Consider the following 18,734-nt stretch of genomic DNA (forward strand, 5'->3'; position numbering starts at 1 on the left):
TCAGAGTGCACTGGATTCTCCAGTTACTTGACTGCCATTAGTCACTGGCATGCATGGCATGCCCTGTGGAGGACCAGCTCATCTCTGTGTTTGTGCAACTGCTGTGTTTGTGCAACTTGGGCAACTGCTGTTGCACAAAAACAAACACACACACAGGCACACACACACACACACACACCCCCCCCCCCCACACACACACACACACACACACACATGCACACATCGGCTTGCACACAAACACACGCACACAGACATGTCTGATACATACATGAGCAGACACACACACACACACACACACACACACAGACATACACATACACACACACACACACACACACACACACACACACACACACACACACACACACACACACACACACACACACACACACACACACACACACACAGAAAGCAAGAAATAAAATCACACAAGAATGATCAATCAAAATAAAGAGCGATGACTATATCAGCTCAGAGGATGCCTTACCCTCCTCTCTTTTAGCAGAGGGTCACTGGGGTTGAGGGCAGGCTGTTGGACAGATCTTACCTGAGCTTGTCCATTGGTCTTACGTAACACGCTGGCCTGGCCTATCCCGACAACCCTCTACTCCTATTGGCTGTACAGCAGTGAAGAGAATACCCCACCTTCCTTTGCTACTACCTTTATATTTAGAAATGTATTGCTGCCCCACATAGGCCAAGGAATTGTTCAGGGAAGGACACTAGGAGCTATCAGAGGAGCAAAAGGTCCGTTTGTAAACTCATCTTCTGTGCTCTGGGAATAATGCTGCTATTTTCATCTGGGGAGGTTCCGTAAACTTGGAGGTCTTCCACAGCTTCTGATTGGTCCACCGAGTGAAGGAAGAAAGCCAGGTCACCAGGGGCACCAAACAAAAGGCAGCCGCCTGAGCCAGGTGTTGTCAGCTCCTGAGGCTGAGGCCAGACCACCTCTTCTATGGGACCAATGGTTCTTGGTTCTCTATCGCTGGTCGCCAGCTTTGCGATTCAAAGCCATGAGCAAACCTGTGGCTGTTAATTACTTCATAGGAACAATAATATTGGGATCCAACCCATCCCTGATATAGAGTAAACTGTTGGAAGTCGCAAGACATTTCATACCTAAAAATGGGGTCATCACCAAAAAAGAGGTATGCTGATGTGATCCGGGTCTGATAAGCCCTTAGAGTATGTAGTTGTGATTAATGGATGTATTTATTTATACATGACCATGATTCCATATACCAGCTGTGTCTCTGGCTAAAGGCTCCGTGCTGTGGAGGGACAGACATGGGAGACAGAATTGGCCTATTCAAGCCCCTGAGGAAGGGCAAGACAAATGAAAAAGGTAAAATGTTTCATCCCTGTGGGAGAAATATAATAGTTTAACATATTATAATGAATAATGGTAATATAGCTTGTTCAATGTGTGTGTGTGTGTGTGTGTGTGTGTGTGTGTGTGTGTGTGTGTGTGTGTGTGTGTGTGTGTGTGTGTGTGTGTGTGTGTGTGTGTGTGTGTCTGTGTGTGTGTGTGTGTGTGTGTCTGTGTCTGTGTCTCTGTGTGCGTGCGTGCGTGCGTGCGTGCTTGCGTTTTTGTGCGTGCTTGCGTTTGTGGGTATGTGTGCGTGTGTTTGTCTTTGTGTGTCTTTGTGTGTATTCTATCTCAACTGGACAGACTTAAACCACACATTAGTGAGTACCGCCTCAATGCTTCTCACATTAAATGCCACCCCATGTTTCATCAAATAAACTAAAGATTCCTTTGATACATCACTTGATTTACTAATACAAGATGTATTATTAATTTCTCAATTTATTCAAGAATCATGAGTCCATACAATGGATCAAATGAACTGTAACAGGTGCTATATTTTCTTTGGCTAGTGTCACTAGCCAAAGAAAATATCCCTCATGCCGATGAACCTGAAACTCCTGCTGCTCCTTATCCCTCAACAGAAGTAATTTCATGTTTTGTTTTGAGGCCCGCTTCATAAATACCTCGGCGGGTGGGGCCACTTACTGTAACTGATTACTCATGCAAGGAGGGGCAGGTGGCAATAAAACCACGATTCGTTGTTTAATTACGGTCAAGAAAGCGCATCGGGTGAACCACATTGATTACCGACTGCAAGTCAGCATGTTCTCGTCCCCTTATGAGTGACCTGCTTTCCTGCATTTCTGAATACTAGAGGACAAGAAGGGGACAGTCTGTACATCTGTCTTGGAAAAACGAAAGAAAGGAAAACATAATTGTTTTAGGACTGGTAGGATAATGAGCCTTCATCACACGTCAACCGGTGAGTAAACCAAAATCTGGGAACGCAGACTTGTCTGTGTGGTCAGCTGTCCTACTGAGCTGTTCACCCTCTACACCTGTGCAGTGTTCCACGGTATTCCTCCTATACCCGATCAGGCGACAGTGGTGAAAACAGGATACCTCCTCAAGTCCCCCCCGTACTCCCTGTTGAGAAGAGAGGTGAGTTTGACAAAGCTGACGATGAATGAAGGTGTATTGTAGTCTGCCCATGTAGCTAGGGTATAGGTTTTACCATGAGGTTTATTGTTGGGGTCAGGCATAGGCGCAGGGTCGGTGTTGTTTGAGGGCCATTTTCCATTTAATATTGAATATATGCTTTATTGTCCCATGGGGGAATGACATTTGAGGACTCAATGCTGCCATTGAAACATACCATGAAATACTATTCAATGCAACATTAATAAACTTACATTTTAAAAGATGCAGAAGACTGGTTGCAAAGCCTTCGATGGCATGATATTGCACAGTTTATGTCTTTGTCTGAGTTTTTGGGTTAATGGTTAAGTGTCACTGTCTTGCCATGTTTTCCTTCCTTCCAGACTTTCTGGAGAAGGCGTTTTTTTGTTCTGTACAAATCAAATGAACAAGACTACCGGCTCAAGTACTTCAACAGCGAGGATCAGAAGGACAGGGCCCTGGGGGAAATAGACCTGAAACAGTAAGTTTGTTTTCAACTGAAACTATGACTTGCACACAATTAAAGGTATTCAAGGTACGATTCGAGAGCTATGATTTGTCCGTAGTGCCTGAAGTGTCACACTACACAATAGCCATCTGTAAGCCATTAGTGGGTTAAATGCATTAGAATATCCTATTTTACTTGATTGTAGTATGTACAGATGACCCTTGCCTTGACGCCATAAGCGTTTCCGTAGAATGACCTTGTGGTGTACTGCACACATCTGAAGATCTAACTCTTTTGAAGGTTAAGAGCGATGCTAGTAAGCCCGGGCGGCCACCCCAGTTGGAGTTGGGTCCAGAAAAACGTCAACTGTAATCCGTCCTGCGTTCTCTACATCAACACTTCTGCCAGGGAATACTTTCTGGTTGGCGCCAACAGGTAGCAGAGGCAGGTTCGAACACAGGTCTATGGCTGTAAGGCGTGATCACCTATGATTAACGCCATTTATATAATACAGTGCCATCAAAAAATGCCATCAAACTGCGCCCTGTTACATGTTTCAGTTTAGGTTATGTTGGTGCTTGAATCAGAACATGAGTCACTCCATCTCAGATAGAGCCTGAAAAATGTTGTTCATGACAGGCTTCAGAACAGAGGCGGAGTGGCCATCGGGACGATCGGGAGGTTTCCCGGTGGGCCGGTCCCCCGGTATGAAAAAGTGCCCCACTCCGCCCCTGCTTCAGAAGCCACCATGCATTCCACCCTTAAATCAATATGGAATCCCCAAGCAGTCATTACTATGTCTCTACTTTAATTGGTTTGAAGTCCAGTCGGTCATTTGCACTATGTCATCATGGTCATCTAGCGTTCATCGTGAAGGTTTATTTTTATGATAACATTTACATGATTACAAAACGTGTATAATAATAATTTAGGCCTGTTAAACTATACATTTATAAGAAAGGTGGAGCTGTAGTTTACTAAACAGCCACTGTAGTGACATACGTCTTTGAACATGCATCAATCTGCATTACAAACCAATGTTATTGATATTTATCTTAACCTTGGAATAATCTCACTCAGAGCCCTTTCCAGCGACATTTACATTGAGTGTAGATGTGTTGAGCTCTCTCTGGGCAGCTGTTGATTTCGATATCCCTGTCTGAGAGAGGGTTAGCTTCTTGGACACATCTACACTCATTAGAGTCATACCAATGATGTGTACTAGCTAGAAAAAGTATTACAAAGGTGCTGTGGGTTGTAGGCCAAGTCTTTCTGTTTTTTACGCTAGCCTGTTGCCTGATTTTGATCAGGTTTGTTCAGGTTGATCTGGCCCAACGTTTAGTTTCCTATTCAAAGCTAAAGGAGAACAGAGCTTATTGAATGAGTACGCCCGTTCATCATTGTCAATGTCAATAACGTAAGGTTACTCCACCACGGACTCACTCTGGTTGGGGGCGGCAAATAAATGAATTGCCCTTTAGGCATCAATTCCGAGGATGCTGATCGGCTTGAAGAATGTCGCTATGAGCATATCTTTTGTCAGCAATTGGGAGCGCTGCAGCACTGGCTGGGCGATGTTTGTATCGCCCCAGAGGAAAGGTTGGAACAGCATAGCTAGCTCATCTTCCGCAAATGCACTGATAGATATTTTTGATATTTCACGTTATTGTCAATTTTAAACACTAACATAAATTATTGTTTATTTAAAAACATATAATGTATTTTATGTTGAATGGATTGAATAATCACCTATTACATTTTTTAATAGGTAGGCTTTATTTTTACTGCTTGCCTATTTAGGAGTATGATGTGTGTCCGATCTTTTATATGTTTTACATTCAAAGCTATATGAACCTTTATTCATGTCAGTCAACAGTCACAGCAACAGTCTATCATTGTCTTGCAAATCACAGAACTAAAGTTTATTATGGGTTGTTTCATAAATACACATAATTGTGAGGCTTTTTTTTTTTTTTTCTCTGATTCATAATGACCTTGGTTTCCTCTTGAACAGACCTCCATTTATACTTTGAGATGATGTGTGAATTGCAATTGCATTGTCTTCCTATTACCCCCATTTATTTAATTTCCAGCTCGGATGTGAATGACTGGCTCATTGCTTTATCCAATCCCGGTTTTGCAGAGGTAGGCTGAACTTTGTTTGTATTTATAATATTAAATTAACCTGTTTCTTGCTAGTAAACTGTTAAATCTTTTATAAATGACATGATGAATTACTTTTAAGATTCAAGAGATTTCTAAGAGATCTTTAATATTCATACATTATGCTTGTATTGCTCTCAACCTTGTTTTGAACAAAGTCTCCTAAATAAGGAAAATCCCCTTTCTTTAGCAAAGTCTATGTGAAGTTGTGGATTTCAACACTGAAACTGTAAGTGAAGTCACCCTTTACATTCCATGTTCCAGAAGTTCATATTGGTTATTTTTTTAAAGTTGTAAGCTATTGAGATGTCAGATTCAAGGTTGTCATCATTTTATCCTAGCAACAGACATAAAACAAGATTTTTTTTTAAGCATTCATGTTCCAAATAACACAGTCACAATAGTCTACCAAAATATGCATTTAAAAGATACTGTTAAGGACTCCAACAGCTTATTGTTTGTCTTTAGTTGATGAAAAGCTCATGGAAACTTCAGTCTGTGTCCGAGCCAGCAGCATATAAAGACGCCTCGTGGATGGTAAAGGAGAAAAGCTTTCACTTTGACATCCGTAATTGCGAATCTGTGCCTTATACTTAAAATAACGCTTCCTGATTGGCTGACAGGGTCAACTGCCACGACAAAGCTCGGAGCCTGTGGATCCCATCTATGACTACCCCAAAGCCTACCGTGATAAACAACTGGTAAGTAACCATGCATCCGACCATGAATAAATGTAAACACTCAAGAATGAATATGATCAGTCCATCACCATTGTAATGATCCTGTGTGTGGAATGTGCTTGTTCTTTGATGTGAATGATTGCTTTATTGCTTTACCTTCCACAAGCCGGTGGGCATATCAAACTGTTTATTGCCCTGCCTTGAGGTGATAATCCCGTTTATTCTACTTCTTGCTTACCAACATAATAAAACAATTCAAATACTTTAATAATTATGCTTTTTCTTATTCGTATTGCATGCTTATTAAATGCATATTCTGTTTGAGTTAATCTCCCTCAAAAAGTAGTCCCCTTTAATTACCATCGATCTCGGACACCTTAAAAGGGCATTATCCCGCTTATACCATGGTCACTTGCCAAAGAATATAAATTAAGATTATTCATTAATATTTTCATGCGCTTTACAATCCAAATATAAATTTTTTCACATGCCATAATTTAGTTTCCCTGGTAACGCCTGAGGGTTTGACTAAAACCTGTAACAATCATTACCCTCCCGTAAGGCTCTTATGCAACGGAAAAGTTGTTCACTCCTCCAGTAAATAGTACGGACCTTAGCTACGACTTGGCAACGGGAAGGTATTTTAGTCCGCTGAGCTATAAACAAGAGAGCGAACGTTATGGATTACATATTTATAATTCGAAATTCGTCCCAGCCTTTAGGCCTATACCACAGATACTCTAGGGTCTATAGCATATAACCGCGTTGTCTGATTAGAGTTTAATTCATTTTGCAGAATTTACCAGCCCTCGTTTTGAAGACTAATCACCGCGCCGTTCGTTTCAATGGGAATCGCAACGGTCTATACTTTCAACATAAAATGTACATATTTATAATTTGAAATTCGTCCCAGCCTTTATACCACAGATACTAGGGTCTATAGCATATAACCGCGTTGTCTGATTACAGTTTATTTCATTTTTCGTAATTTACCAGCTCTCGTTTTGAAGGCTAATCACCGTGCCGTTCGTTTCAATGGGAATCGCGGCATTCTTTGCTTTCAACATAAAGCGTACATATTTATAATTTGAAATTATTCGTCCAAGCCTTTATACCACAGATACTCTAGGGTCTTTAGCATATAACCACGTTGCCTGATTACAGTTTGATTCATTATTCGCAATTTACCAGCTCTCGTTTTGAAGGCTAATCACTGCGCCGTTCGTTTCAATGGGAATCACGACGGTCTATACTTTCAACATAAAGTGTACATATTTATAATTTGAAATTCGTCCAAGCCTTTATACCACAGACACTATATGGTCTAGCATATAACCGCGTTTTCCAATTACAGTTGAATGCATTTTTCACAATTTATCAGCTCTCATTTTGAAGGCTGAAATACAAGCGGCGTATTGATCTACTATTTGATGACGCTTTGCTCAGTCAGCAGCAAGTAGAACCGACAAGTCAGCAGGCAACCTGCCGGGTTAATGCCCTCCTCCCAGCCAATCAGAATCAAGCATTCTTAAATGAAGTAGAATAATTACTTTTATGTTTCAGGATCATTCCCCTTTAATATTCATTCATTGTAATATGCTTGGATTGCTCTCAACCTTGTTTTGAACAAGGTGTCTGCTAAATAAGGAAAATACCCTTTCTTTAGGAAAGTCTGGGCCTATATAAAGTTGTGGATTTGAACCCTGAAACTGTAAGTAAAGTCACCCTGTACATACCATGTTCCAGAAATTCATATCGGTTACTTTAGAAGTTGTAAGCTATTCAGATGTCAATTTCAAGCTCTTCATAAATGTATCATAACAACAGACATAAAACATTATTTTTTAAGCACCCGGCTCGTGGAAGGTTACCGTCCATGAGCCGGGCATATCAAACTGTTTATTGCCCTGCCTCTCTGTGATTATCCCTTACTTATTCTACTTTGTTTAAGAATGCTTGATTCTGATTCGCTGGGAGGAGGGCATTAACCCGGCAGGTTGCCCGCTGACTTGTAGGTTGTACTTGCTGCTGACACGTCAGCACAGCGTCATCAAATAAGTAGATCAATACGCTGCTTGTATTTTTTGCTATCACAGAAATTTCAAACATGAGGTCCATTGTAAAAGTAAACCTTGTTTAAAAAATATTCTAAAATGTGTCGGAAATCTATTGGAGGGTCAGTCGACGCATAGTTTCGCAAGCGAGATACAATGTAGCAACTACGTTATTAAACTAGTGATCAGATGCAGCCTTGTGTGGTTGCTATAGAAACTAAATAGCTACAGCTGAGCTAACTTATTCACCGTAGTTCTAAACCAGGGGTCTCAAAGTCTACTTACCTGGGGGCCGCTGGAGGTAGATTCTGGGTCAGGCTTGGCCACATCAAGTATTCCACAGAAGAAAGGAGCACAACTGACCCAATCTAAGTTAATGACCGGTCTATAATTAGATCACGCTGGCTATGTAATCGCTGACAACACGGGATATTTCATAAGGGTTGGTGGAATCCGGGAAATTTTAGCGTCCTTTGGCTTTTGTCGGGACTCAGGACACGCAACTCAAAATCGGAACTGTCCCGGCAAACCGGGACATCTGGTCACCCTATTACAAGGCCGCACTAACACTAAACTATGATGTCAAGCAGGGGGCCACAAAATATCATCCCGCGGGCCTCAATTGGCCCCCGGGCCGCTAGTTTGAGACCCCTGTTCTAAACAGTGCAGCGTTATTAATTTGAGTTTGAGTGTATCTAACTAAAACAGCCCAAATAAAATGGCTAAATAATTTTGCTATACATTTATTGCAAATAAAAATTATTTGAAATAAAGAATGCATGTTTGATCGATTGTAATTAAAGGGGACTACTTTCTGGGTGTAATGTAAGTGTAATTACTTGTAAGTGTAATGATCCTGTGTGAGTAATTTGCTTGTGCTTTGGCCAGGTTAAGGAGCCCTTGTACGTGGCCATGGACGAAGTGTGAGTGTTCATAATTAATGTGTTCATTGTTCTTATTAACACCCCCCTAATTGATTACAAAATCTTAAAAATTATAATACAATGTGAAGTTTTTCAGTTCTCTCTTGTTTCCACTGTATTTTTTTGGTTGATTAGAGACTGAGTCTTAATATAAATGATCTGGTGTGCTCTCCTCTGTGTTGTACTACTTTGTGTAGATCTGGTCCGTGTAGAGCTAGTCAGTCTGTAGATCTAGTTTATGTAGCTCTAGCATGTAAATGTAGACTGTGTATCTGTAGTTTGTGCAGCTATAGTTTGTGTCCGTGTGTTCGGTTGAGGTTGAGGTGATCAGATGTGGTTATCCGTTGTCCCATGTGGGGTCGGTGATGCTGAATGCCAGTGACGACAGACTCACAGGGTCCGTCCCTCAGGCCTGGGATAAGCTCGGTACGATAACACGCCAACACTTTTCTAAGGCTGTATCGATGGAAGCCCCAGATAACAGGTATACGGTTTGGTGTCTCTCTTTTAATTCTCTGCGGCTGCAAATACATTGGATTCGTCAAGCACTTTACAGTGTTTTGAATAACTAAGTATCACTCAAATTATAGCTCTTAAATCTTAACTAAAACAACCCAACATTACCTTCTAGCCTCTTAAATCCCGATCAAAGGGATGTTGTAGTCCTGCAGGCTGACCTTAAGGAACATCTCTCCCTGTCCGAGGTGGATGGAAGACTCAGGTATGTAGATATATATTCACATCATTGAAATTGCTGTTAGATATTAATCATGTACTAATTTGGAAATTGTTTTTTTGATTTAGATGGGAAACTGTTATTATTGAATAATCCATATAAACTTTCCGAGATTTAAATCTAAGACTGAATTGGCTGAATTGAAAAACTAAACTTGGTGATATCAACCTCTGCAGAACTAACCAATCCGAATAGCGCTGAGTAGTCACGCCCCTTTGGTTCACTGGCTGGTTGATTCCAGCTAATGTGTTGGGAATTTTGGGTTAATCACCCAAAACTTTTAAAGAACTCTCCGTTGCCATATATGTGATGCAAAGGGCATCTAAAATACATTGGGATACACACCAATGTATCTTAAATGCATTTGTAATATTAGGTACATTTAATGTGGCAACAGGAGTTGGTTGTTAATTGTGTATGTATGTGTGTGTGTGTGTGGGTGGGGGTGATCGATGATCTTTTAAAAACGATTGTGATTCTGGAAGTGGGCTGTTGCTTTGACCTGTATATGGACCTGTGTTTCTCTGAAAAGATGTTAAAATACCAGCCATTATTACATGCTTTAACAATAGGTGGCTATAGCACAAAGCTAGTTGGACTCATTTATGGTAGCCTTGGACATGTTCATAGACTCTGTGTTAGAGGATTGCAAATTGCTGGACTCAATAAGAAGAACTCTAAGCAAATAGCCAAGTACTGCTCTGTGTCAGCAATCATAGGCAGTCTCCATGCATGGAGAAGGCGCTGTTATCTCTACCCATGATACAACTTGAACTATACATGTATCTCTACTGATTCACTTGGTTGTGGTTACCTGCAAAGTGTTTGTGTTGTTTTGGACATAAATAGGCTCTTTATTAATATCTGGATGCTATGGTGTTGTAGTATTGGTCATTCCAAATAAATGTATCAAATGTGTGGGGGTGTATCAGTGTGTCGGGGTGGACGGGCCAGCCGCTGGGTCTGTTCCGGGAGGGAGACCAGTTCCTAGCTCTGAACGACCTGCTCACCTGCAGCATGGTGGAGTTTCATGCCTACCTCAGCAGATCCCTAAAAAAACAGGTATTTGGAACATGTGGGCATGTAGCGACTACCGATTTGATTCCAACCATCGTATGGTGTTCATGCACCACATGTCATTTCCGTACTTATTCCTTAACCAATGTTTGAGTTGGAAAAAACTTCAATCTCAATATTGATTAATTGTTGGAGAATTTAGCACACACATGAACACATGATTTTGATGATCAATTAATTTAAATTAGAAGGCACTTTGTTGTTGTAATGCAACTATTACGCTAACAATAAATGTCTGTCTGGCGGTCGGGACAATGTCATTTTTTGTACACAAATTGTAAACATATATTCATACAGGTTTTTTGCAACCTAAATATGTTATGAAGCACAACTAATAAAACATTTTAGTAAAACTAGGCTACCGAATAATACTATTAACTTTGCCTAACATGTGTCTCCCTCCCCAGGTCAAAGTGACCATCTTGCGTCACCTGAAAGTCCCCATCCACCGTCGCCACAGTTTACCTCACACTCTGTGAGCTAAACTGTGCAGGTTTAGACTTACAAGAGTTTGTAATTCCGGGTATAATTTTATCATAAAATGGTGGGAAGTTCGCCTTCGACACCCAGTTTGTGACATTGTGAGAATTCAAATGCAAGGGCTTTCATCCACAGAGCATAGGCTCAATCACTATTGTGATACCTCATTCGGTGATGGATAGTGACTTACATTACCTTACATTTATTGAAACGAGATTCGAGATTCTTCGAGATTGCCACTATAAGTCATAATTTACTCTGTAGTCAACTTGATCCATCTACATACACTAAAAAACACTTAATCCTGCTGCACTATATCACTTTTCCACTGCAGCTATTCACTCTGAAAAAGTTCTGAACTAGAACATTTCTCAAGAGTAAAGTGTGCCTCTCCACGAGTCATTCGATCCCGGGAATTTTCTCTCCAAATTACTTTCCTCAGGCTTACTTTTGTTCTCCAGTTAATAATTCATCTCCAATCTGAACATATATTATCTGAGAGTAGAGGTCTAGCCATCACTTTGAAGAATACAAAGCCTTCTGTCTGAAACTCCCAGACGTGTGTGTGACAGCGGTCAGTGGTATTACTATGATGACAGCAACTTGATGTATTCTATAGAGGAGCAGATAGTGTCACACACACACACACACACACTTTATCGTTTAGCAGACTACGCTTTATCCAAAGCGATCCAAACCCCTTACAAGTAAGGCAGAGAAACCTAATAAACGAAGAGGCATGAGTAGCAATGGAATCAGTTGTATTAGTGGAAAACCAGTTGGACTAGATTCAGCCTGTTCTCCAAAATAAAATACAGAATCTGACATCTTTCAATATGACCCCAAATGACTTATCTGAGCGGTCGCTGGAACAGCGCCCCCTATGGACTGGTCGAAGAAACAGAAATATGTCAGTATCAATATCAGCCAAAACGAATTGGATGATATTCGTTTGCACTTTAAGATTAGTTTTGATAACAATTCTTGCAAGAAATGTGCATTTTATTTTCATAATCTTTCTTCAGTGAATGAATAGTTTAGTTGTGTAGTATTCATGTAACAATTCACACTACAGTTGATCTGAAAGGAGAGACATGTTACGTAGTTATGTACCGGATGAGTAATCATAAAGATGTCCAGGTTGATGTCAAATAAAATCGGTTGAATCGCCTCAGAGATTTACTGATTTACTGAAAATACCAACATTTATCACAGGTTTGTTATTTAATGCACCAACCCTGAAAACACGCAGCTTGCATGTTGTTTGATTCAATGTATTGGCATTGTACATTGTACATTGTACATTGTACACATTGCATTGTGATCTGAGCTGTTATGTTATGTTGATGTTATTTTTTGTAACTGATGATGCACTTTCAAAGAAAACATAGATTCACTTGTGAGCAAGGGATGATATTTATTCTTCTTCATTGGAACAGACTGTGCTGAAGTGTTTTTTTGGAGCACAACAGACTTTAACGTTTGCTTTGTTTCCGCCAAAATATCTATTCCAATGGTTAATTTTGTAAATACATTTTGTGTACAAGATTATCATTACAAAAATCATAGCCATAGCAGAGAATGTCTAATAGGAAGACGGGCTCTGGTCATAGTCACTTCAAAATCAAGTCATAGACAGACAGGAAGTGAAGCAAAGAATCCATACATGGGGGCACGGTTTGACTTGGGAGGGAGATAGAGATGTATGGTATTTTTTTATATGAATCAGGGCATTAAGGCCTATTGGAGGGCTGTTCAATTATCTCTTTGGAGGCCCGAGCCCTACAGGAATGGCTGTAATTAGTAAGTGAGATAGGGGACACTTGTGGGTGAGCTAGAGACCAATCAAATGCTCAGTTGAAACACAATTGAATTAAAAGGCATTGCAATCGTTTATTTAAATTCCGTAATAAGAGATAGGGACTTGGAGAATAGCGGGGGGACCCTTGGGGTCATGCACAGCAGAGCTACCCTAACCCTAACCCCAAAAACGGTGGGTTCGCGGGTTGAGACATCGTGAGATGGAGCATTTGCTACGGCTTTGTAAATCACTTTCTGTAGGCCTGGAGCCCTCCATAATGGATAATTGTGCATGTCCTTAAGGCCCTTCGTTGTATTAAAGAGACCCCAGGTCTCTAGCTCACTCCCAAGTGTCTTTGAACCCTAGTAATTACATCACTTCCTGTAGGGCAAGGGCCTTAATGCCAGCTCACATATTAAGTACTTTCTAAGCTTCACATCAATGTCTAAAGTTCAACCCTACAACAATGGTGCTGCTCAGTAAAGGGCCTAACTCAGACACACACAGCACACCTAGGCACACACCCACACATTCTCTCACATACACTCACACATTCCCAGCCTGGCCATGGATTTCTAATAACCTTCATAAAAATAGCCTTTAATTATAATAACCCTAATAATTATCTCTCTCCAGACAAAGGCAGCCTACTTGTTGTTCTATCGTCAACAAGATCCCGCCTTTCCCCCGTCACTAGCCATGCCCCGTCTGCACGCCATAACGCCGTCGATGATCACTTCCTGTTCCAACGCGGGCGTGGAGCAGGGTGACGCCTGTGCAGCCATGGCAAAACCGTGGCAACGGGTGATTCAACCGGGGGAGTGTTTCTTTACATGAATGGGGCTGACGGAGAGAGAGAGAGAGAGAGAGAGAGAGAGAGAGAGAGAGAGAGAGAGAGAGAGAGAGAGAGAGAGAGAGAGAGAGAGAGAGAGAGAGAGAGAGAGAGAGAGAGAGAGAGAGAGAGAGAGAGAGAGATACATATAGATAGAAACTGTCAGACACAGACAACCTGACGGTTATCTGGACATTACGAAGGAATGCACTGTGCATATCTTATAGTAGCAGTAGTATAGTATTGATGGTCCAGGTATTTATAAAGGACGAATGAATACCACACTCATAAGGAACACAAAGTCAATAGTTGAACAGGAAAGTGGACGAAAATTCATGAATTAGAGCAACTAAATTAACGTAGTTGCTCTTCGAGGCCCATGAGAATTCTTTCAATGTTAAAATAGGGCATAAGTATTACATAACTGGAGTAGAAAAGTAAAACATATATAAATGTGGCATGCATGAGGCCTACCTGAAGGTCAAAATACAAGTCTGGGATTAACACAATTTAAACAAACTATATATATAAAAAAAAAAAGTATATCTTGATTCAAATTCAAATAATTATCATGAATTCTTCGGGCCTTTTGCTCAAAGAGGCCTCCAGGTAAACTACGGACATTGGGGGATTGAAGGCAGTACCTATGAGCTGAGAGACAAGCGCCCCAGCCACTACACCATCCTGTCCTATAAATATATCATATATCATATCATCATCATTAAAGAATGTCTTTCCAACCTCCGGCTGTGTGTGTGGGGTATACTATTACGATTCTTGGACATTTTAATTCCACCGGAAATGTTATAAATCATTTGAGTGGTCCGTCGTCCGCCTGACTAGATGAACCCTCCAGGTGAGGTGGGTGCTGGTTGAACTGAAGGTGTTTGATTGTGTTAAGGTCAAGGTAGTAAGGTCCCTGGGGGTGTGGGAGCTGGCAAGGCATCATGGGACATAACACCAGGTTATTCTAGGTTCATCGGATTGCCCCAACTGTAGCAAGCTGCCATATATTTTACATTTTTCCTTCTTCCTTCTTCCTGGGTCTTCAGATCCACACCACCAGCAGTAGGCTGTACCTTAATATCTCTTCTTTTAGCTTTCCAGAGATCAAACCTTACTTTCTATATATGGGAAATATCCTTCACATCTTATTTCCTCGGTCTAATGGGCATGTTTGTGTGATATGGTTTATGATACCATATATTTTTCCCTGACCCTTTTCTTTGATATAAACTGTAATCCTTCAACCATATATATATGTATATATATGTATATATACATATATATACATATATATATATATATGTGCAAAAATATGTATTTTTGAAAGTCATTTGAACAATTTCTGACATAATTGCAGTGTGAAGATTCCAGAGCCCAACATTTTTTCAAATATATTCGAATTTCAACATTTACATCAAATGTATTTGATCCTATTTTATTTATTATAATAACATATTTGATCCTATTTAGTTTATTTTAATAATGATAGTATTTTGTTTTACCATAGAGTGTAAAAAGACTGCTGGTGAAAAGAGCAAATTTACCTGTAGGCGTCTGTGGCGTCACGTACGTCAGACTTTCCCTCGACGCTGATTGGTTGAGCAGCTCATCCCTAGTTCCCTGCTGTAGCGATATCTACTGTTGATGTGTCACCTCCTCGACCAGCCGGAGAGATCAATATTCAGTTAATTTCAGATCCCCATCCAACAACAATGGCTCTGGCGCATTCGGTGGGTGAATAATAATAACGCGGTATATCTGCTAGCATGCTACATGATCCACCAGACTGTTGCTAACGATAGCAGCCAATAGAGCTAGCTAATGCTACGGCTAGCCATATCCTCTGTTGCCCTGTACTGTTTGTTAAGCGACTTGCTTTAACGTGTATGGTGTTGAACGTATTGCTGCTATTCATGTCCTTAGTAGTGTATCAGTCAGCCTTTCTAAGTTATGTTCAGCAGTGGTTGATTACATGTCAAAGGACAAGCTAAAGCAAACAAGTGTTGCTAGTCCTGTCAAGCCAGTGCAGCTGGATTAACCGAGCTCACCTAAAAAGCTTGAAGTGTAAATCATTACGTTTATCTTTCGTTCCTGACAGCTGTCTTATCGTCATGTAATGGGGTCCCCCCAGCACTGACCATTTCAAAACGCCTCTGTGAAGAAACAACCATGCACTTTGTGGGTTAGTTTAGCCGGTGGCTTGATTTGTACCCTGATGTTAGTGCCGTGTGTGGTCGTGGTGTTGTGTTGTGTTGATTGTCATTATAATGACAGCACAGGTACTGTGGGTCTTTTTATTGACCGATCTACGGTTTATCTCCCCCCACATATCAACACGCACACGCAGACACACACTTACACACCCACCACACACACCCACAATTCCTGAAATAGCTTAGATTCAAAGGGATTGTGGACTTCGCCACACCTGTGTAATCGTTATCTGAGAAGAATATAATTTACTAGAAAACTACGTTGTGGTCTGTCGATTTTTTGGGGTGTATGCTACAGATCTAGCTGTATCGTTGCTTGGTTTGTCATTGTTTACTTTTGGACCTGAGAATAACTAATCTTAAAGGCACCCAGTGCAACTTTCGAGGCTTAAAAATAAACATTCAATTTCTAGTCTTTTTTACACGTAGTAAGTTTCAATAACTCCATACCATTACATACCGACATTCAAGCAGCAAAGATGAGACGTCGTTGTGTGGTGAGAACTGATAGAAAATCGATAACAACAATGCCGCCATTTTCTTTATTTTTTGTAACCTACAATAAATAAAGCAGGCTTCCAGTCAATGGAAAAATGGCTTCTCCCCACCGGCGATTGTTGTTGTTTACGATTTTCTATCAGTTCTCACCACACAGCGACGTCTCATCTTTGCTCCTTGAATGTCGATATGTAATGGTATGGAGTTATTGAAACTTACGTGTAAAAAAAGACTAGAAATTGAATGTTTATTATTCATTGAATGTTTACATAAAGTTGCACTGGGTGCCTTTAACCTATCAAGGTTTAACATGGGGCCACAGCCACTGAGTGCTCTCTAACAATAACTCGCTTATAGGGGTTCGTTAGGTAAGGGTTACACGTCTTTTGCTGATAGTATTATATTTAGTATTATAACTAGTAACGCTCCCATCCATCCGTCTCTTCATCTGCCAGGCGTGGAGGTGAGCCGGACCATGGACGAGCCGGGTGCTGACGGCGTCATGGACGTACCAAAGGAAGCCCCCCCAGCCGACCTGCTCCACAACATCAACAATAACAACCATGGCAATGACAAAGACGGCGGTGTCGGCGACCCCACACCTTCGGATCCTGAGGAGGAAGAGATCTGTCTGGATAGTGGGGACGAGGCAGAGGGAACCAACACGCCTCTCGCCTGTAACGAGAACAAGGCCGAGCCGGACGTTCAAAAGGATGCTCAGTCTACACCCAGCGAGCCTGCCCCTCCAACCCAGCACTTAAGTCAGGCGCCAGCAGGGGACCAGGAGGGGCGACCCGGGGCCGGTTCTAACAGTGGAGACCATCAACCCTCAACCCGCTCTCTTCCAGACCGGGCTGGGGAACCACTGCCCCCCACAACCGGCCCTTCAGGTGACCTGAAAGAAAGCTCCCCCTCAGTTCTCGAGGGGACCACAGAGGAAGACCTATTGACTTTGGAGGAGGTGAGAGACACTCCTCCTCCTGCTGCTGAGGCTTCTCAGGAGGGGGACACGGCCCCCTCGAACCCGAGTCCTGAAGGTTTAACGGGGTCCTCCCCGGCCTTCGGAGCCACAACGAGCGAGACCGGGGCGCTCCCCTCCTCCGCCCAGCGTCCGCCGGAACCGTCGCCGCCGCCGACCCTCGCGGCCAACGGCGGCATCCCGAACGGCGGCGTCCCGAACGGCCCCTCCACCCCGCCCTCCGTCCCGGCGGGCTCCTCCGTTGCCCCCAGCCCGCAAACCGACTCCCCCGACCCGGCCGCCGTCCGCTCCCACGCCCTGTCCAGCCCCTACGACACGGACTGCAGCCGCAAGCTCCTCGCGGAGATCCAGCGCTCGGTGTCGCAGGAGTCCCTGCTGGACGAGCTGGAGTCGGAGATCCTGGCCTGCCGCCTGCCCGGGACCACCGGCGGCGGGGGGGGGCCCGGAGGAAAGGGGAACCGGCCGGTGAACGGGGCTCCCAAGGAGCAGCAGAGGGAGGAGGAGGAGTGCATGGCGGCCTTTGAGAAGTGTGTGCAGCACAAGTACACGCAGCAGGAGCACGCCATCAAGAGGTAGGTCAGCGCGCTGAACCCCGTCCGCCTACGAAATGGCTTTCTGTTCCATCTGCACTGATGCTGGATAATGGTGTGGTGTATGGCTGGGCCATATGGACCAAAACTCGTATCTCGATATTTTTTGTTTGAATGGCGATATACAATATATTCTAAAGATATTTTGAATAAAACGGGTAAAGTTTGTAGTTTTAACTACACGCCACAAGTATTCACCATCAACCATTTATTTAGGTTTAGTTTTTTTTTTTTTATGCAATGGATAATGTATAGAATGCCAGTCATTATCGGGAAAATAAGCCCCGACAGGGCGAACAGGACACTGATGCGCAGCGGAGGTGTCTTACGATAATGATCGGCGACGTTCTATACATTATCCCGCTTATTACACGCCTACTTGCCTGTGCGAAAAAATAAGTTCATGGTGTGTCTCTTTACAATTTATTTGTAACACCATTCGTAGTGTTCATCAGCAGAGAAATAGTCCGCCAAAGACGTTGACGTCCCTTAGCAACCGAAGACGCTGGGGTTGACAAGTTACCGGACTACTTGCGGAGTGCTACCAAAGACGTCATTAGAGACCAAAAATCCTTTGTTTTTCTTGACCGCGGTCAATTATGCTTAGCAACAGTGAATTATCAAATATAAATTCACCGCCGAAAGTTGTGAAGGGCCCATGCAAGTGAACAGAGCGTTCCACGGCATTGACAGGGAGACGTTCCCTCCAGGGCCCATGCTCTCAGGGGCAACACCTTCAATTTGCCGGCAGTGGGTCTGCTTT

The 18,734-nt window shown here is 42.4% G+C and overlaps 2 protein-coding genes across 2 annotated transcripts; both read left to right on the top strand.

Moving 5' to 3' along the window:
* Positions 1-1,329: 1,329 nt before the first annotated feature.
* On the top strand, positions 1,330-11,051 carry LOC130371861 (uncharacterized). The gene is made up of 15 exons (XM_056577721.1): positions 1,330-1,345; positions 1,673-1,689; positions 2,187-2,294; positions 2,379-2,473; positions 2,854-2,972; positions 3,240-3,374; positions 5,033-5,084; positions 5,293-5,331; positions 5,571-5,639; positions 5,726-5,803; positions 8,725-8,759; positions 9,139-9,243; positions 9,391-9,480; positions 10,428-10,557; positions 10,980-11,051. Exons 3-15 carry the CDS (start codon positions 2,270-2,272, stop codon positions 11,049-11,051), a joined length of 1,044 nt encoding a protein of 347 aa, XP_056433696.1. The 5' UTR covers positions 1,330-1,345; positions 1,673-1,689; positions 2,187-2,269.
* A 4,233-nt stretch (positions 11,052-15,284) lies between these two features.
* On the top strand, positions 15,285-18,351 carry LOC130371144 (uncharacterized). The gene is made up of 2 exons (XM_056576808.1): positions 15,285-15,421; positions 16,858-18,351. Exon 2 carries the CDS (start codon positions 16,878-16,880, stop codon positions 17,955-17,957), a length of 1,080 nt encoding a protein of 359 aa, XP_056432783.1. The 5' UTR covers positions 15,285-15,421; positions 16,858-16,877; the 3' UTR covers positions 17,958-18,351.
* Positions 18,352-18,734: the final 383 nt, after the last annotated feature.

This window comes from Gadus chalcogrammus, chromosome 18 (assembly GCF_026213295.1).
Source record: "Gadus chalcogrammus isolate NIFS_2021 chromosome 18, NIFS_Gcha_1.0, whole genome shotgun sequence".
NCBI lineage: Eukaryota > Metazoa > Chordata > Actinopteri > Gadiformes > Gadidae > Gadus > Gadus chalcogrammus.

Excerpts from the sequence above, each read along its gene's own strand:
- LOC130371861 (XM_056577721.1), top strand. The coding sequence starts at position 2,270 with ATGAGCCTTCATCACACGTCAACCG. Across the intron at positions 2,295-2,378 it reads CCTTCATCACACGTCAACCG|TGTTCCACGGTATTCCTCCT; the intron begins GTGAGTAAACCA and ends ACACCTGTGCAG. Across the intron at positions 10,558-10,979 it reads GCAGATCCCTAAAAAAACAG|GTCAAAGTGACCATCTTGCG; the intron begins GTATTTGGAACA and ends CTCCCTCCCCAG.
- LOC130371144 (XM_056576808.1), top strand. The coding sequence starts at position 16,878 with ATGGACGAGCCGGGTGCTGACGGCGTCATGGACGTACCAAAGGAAGCC.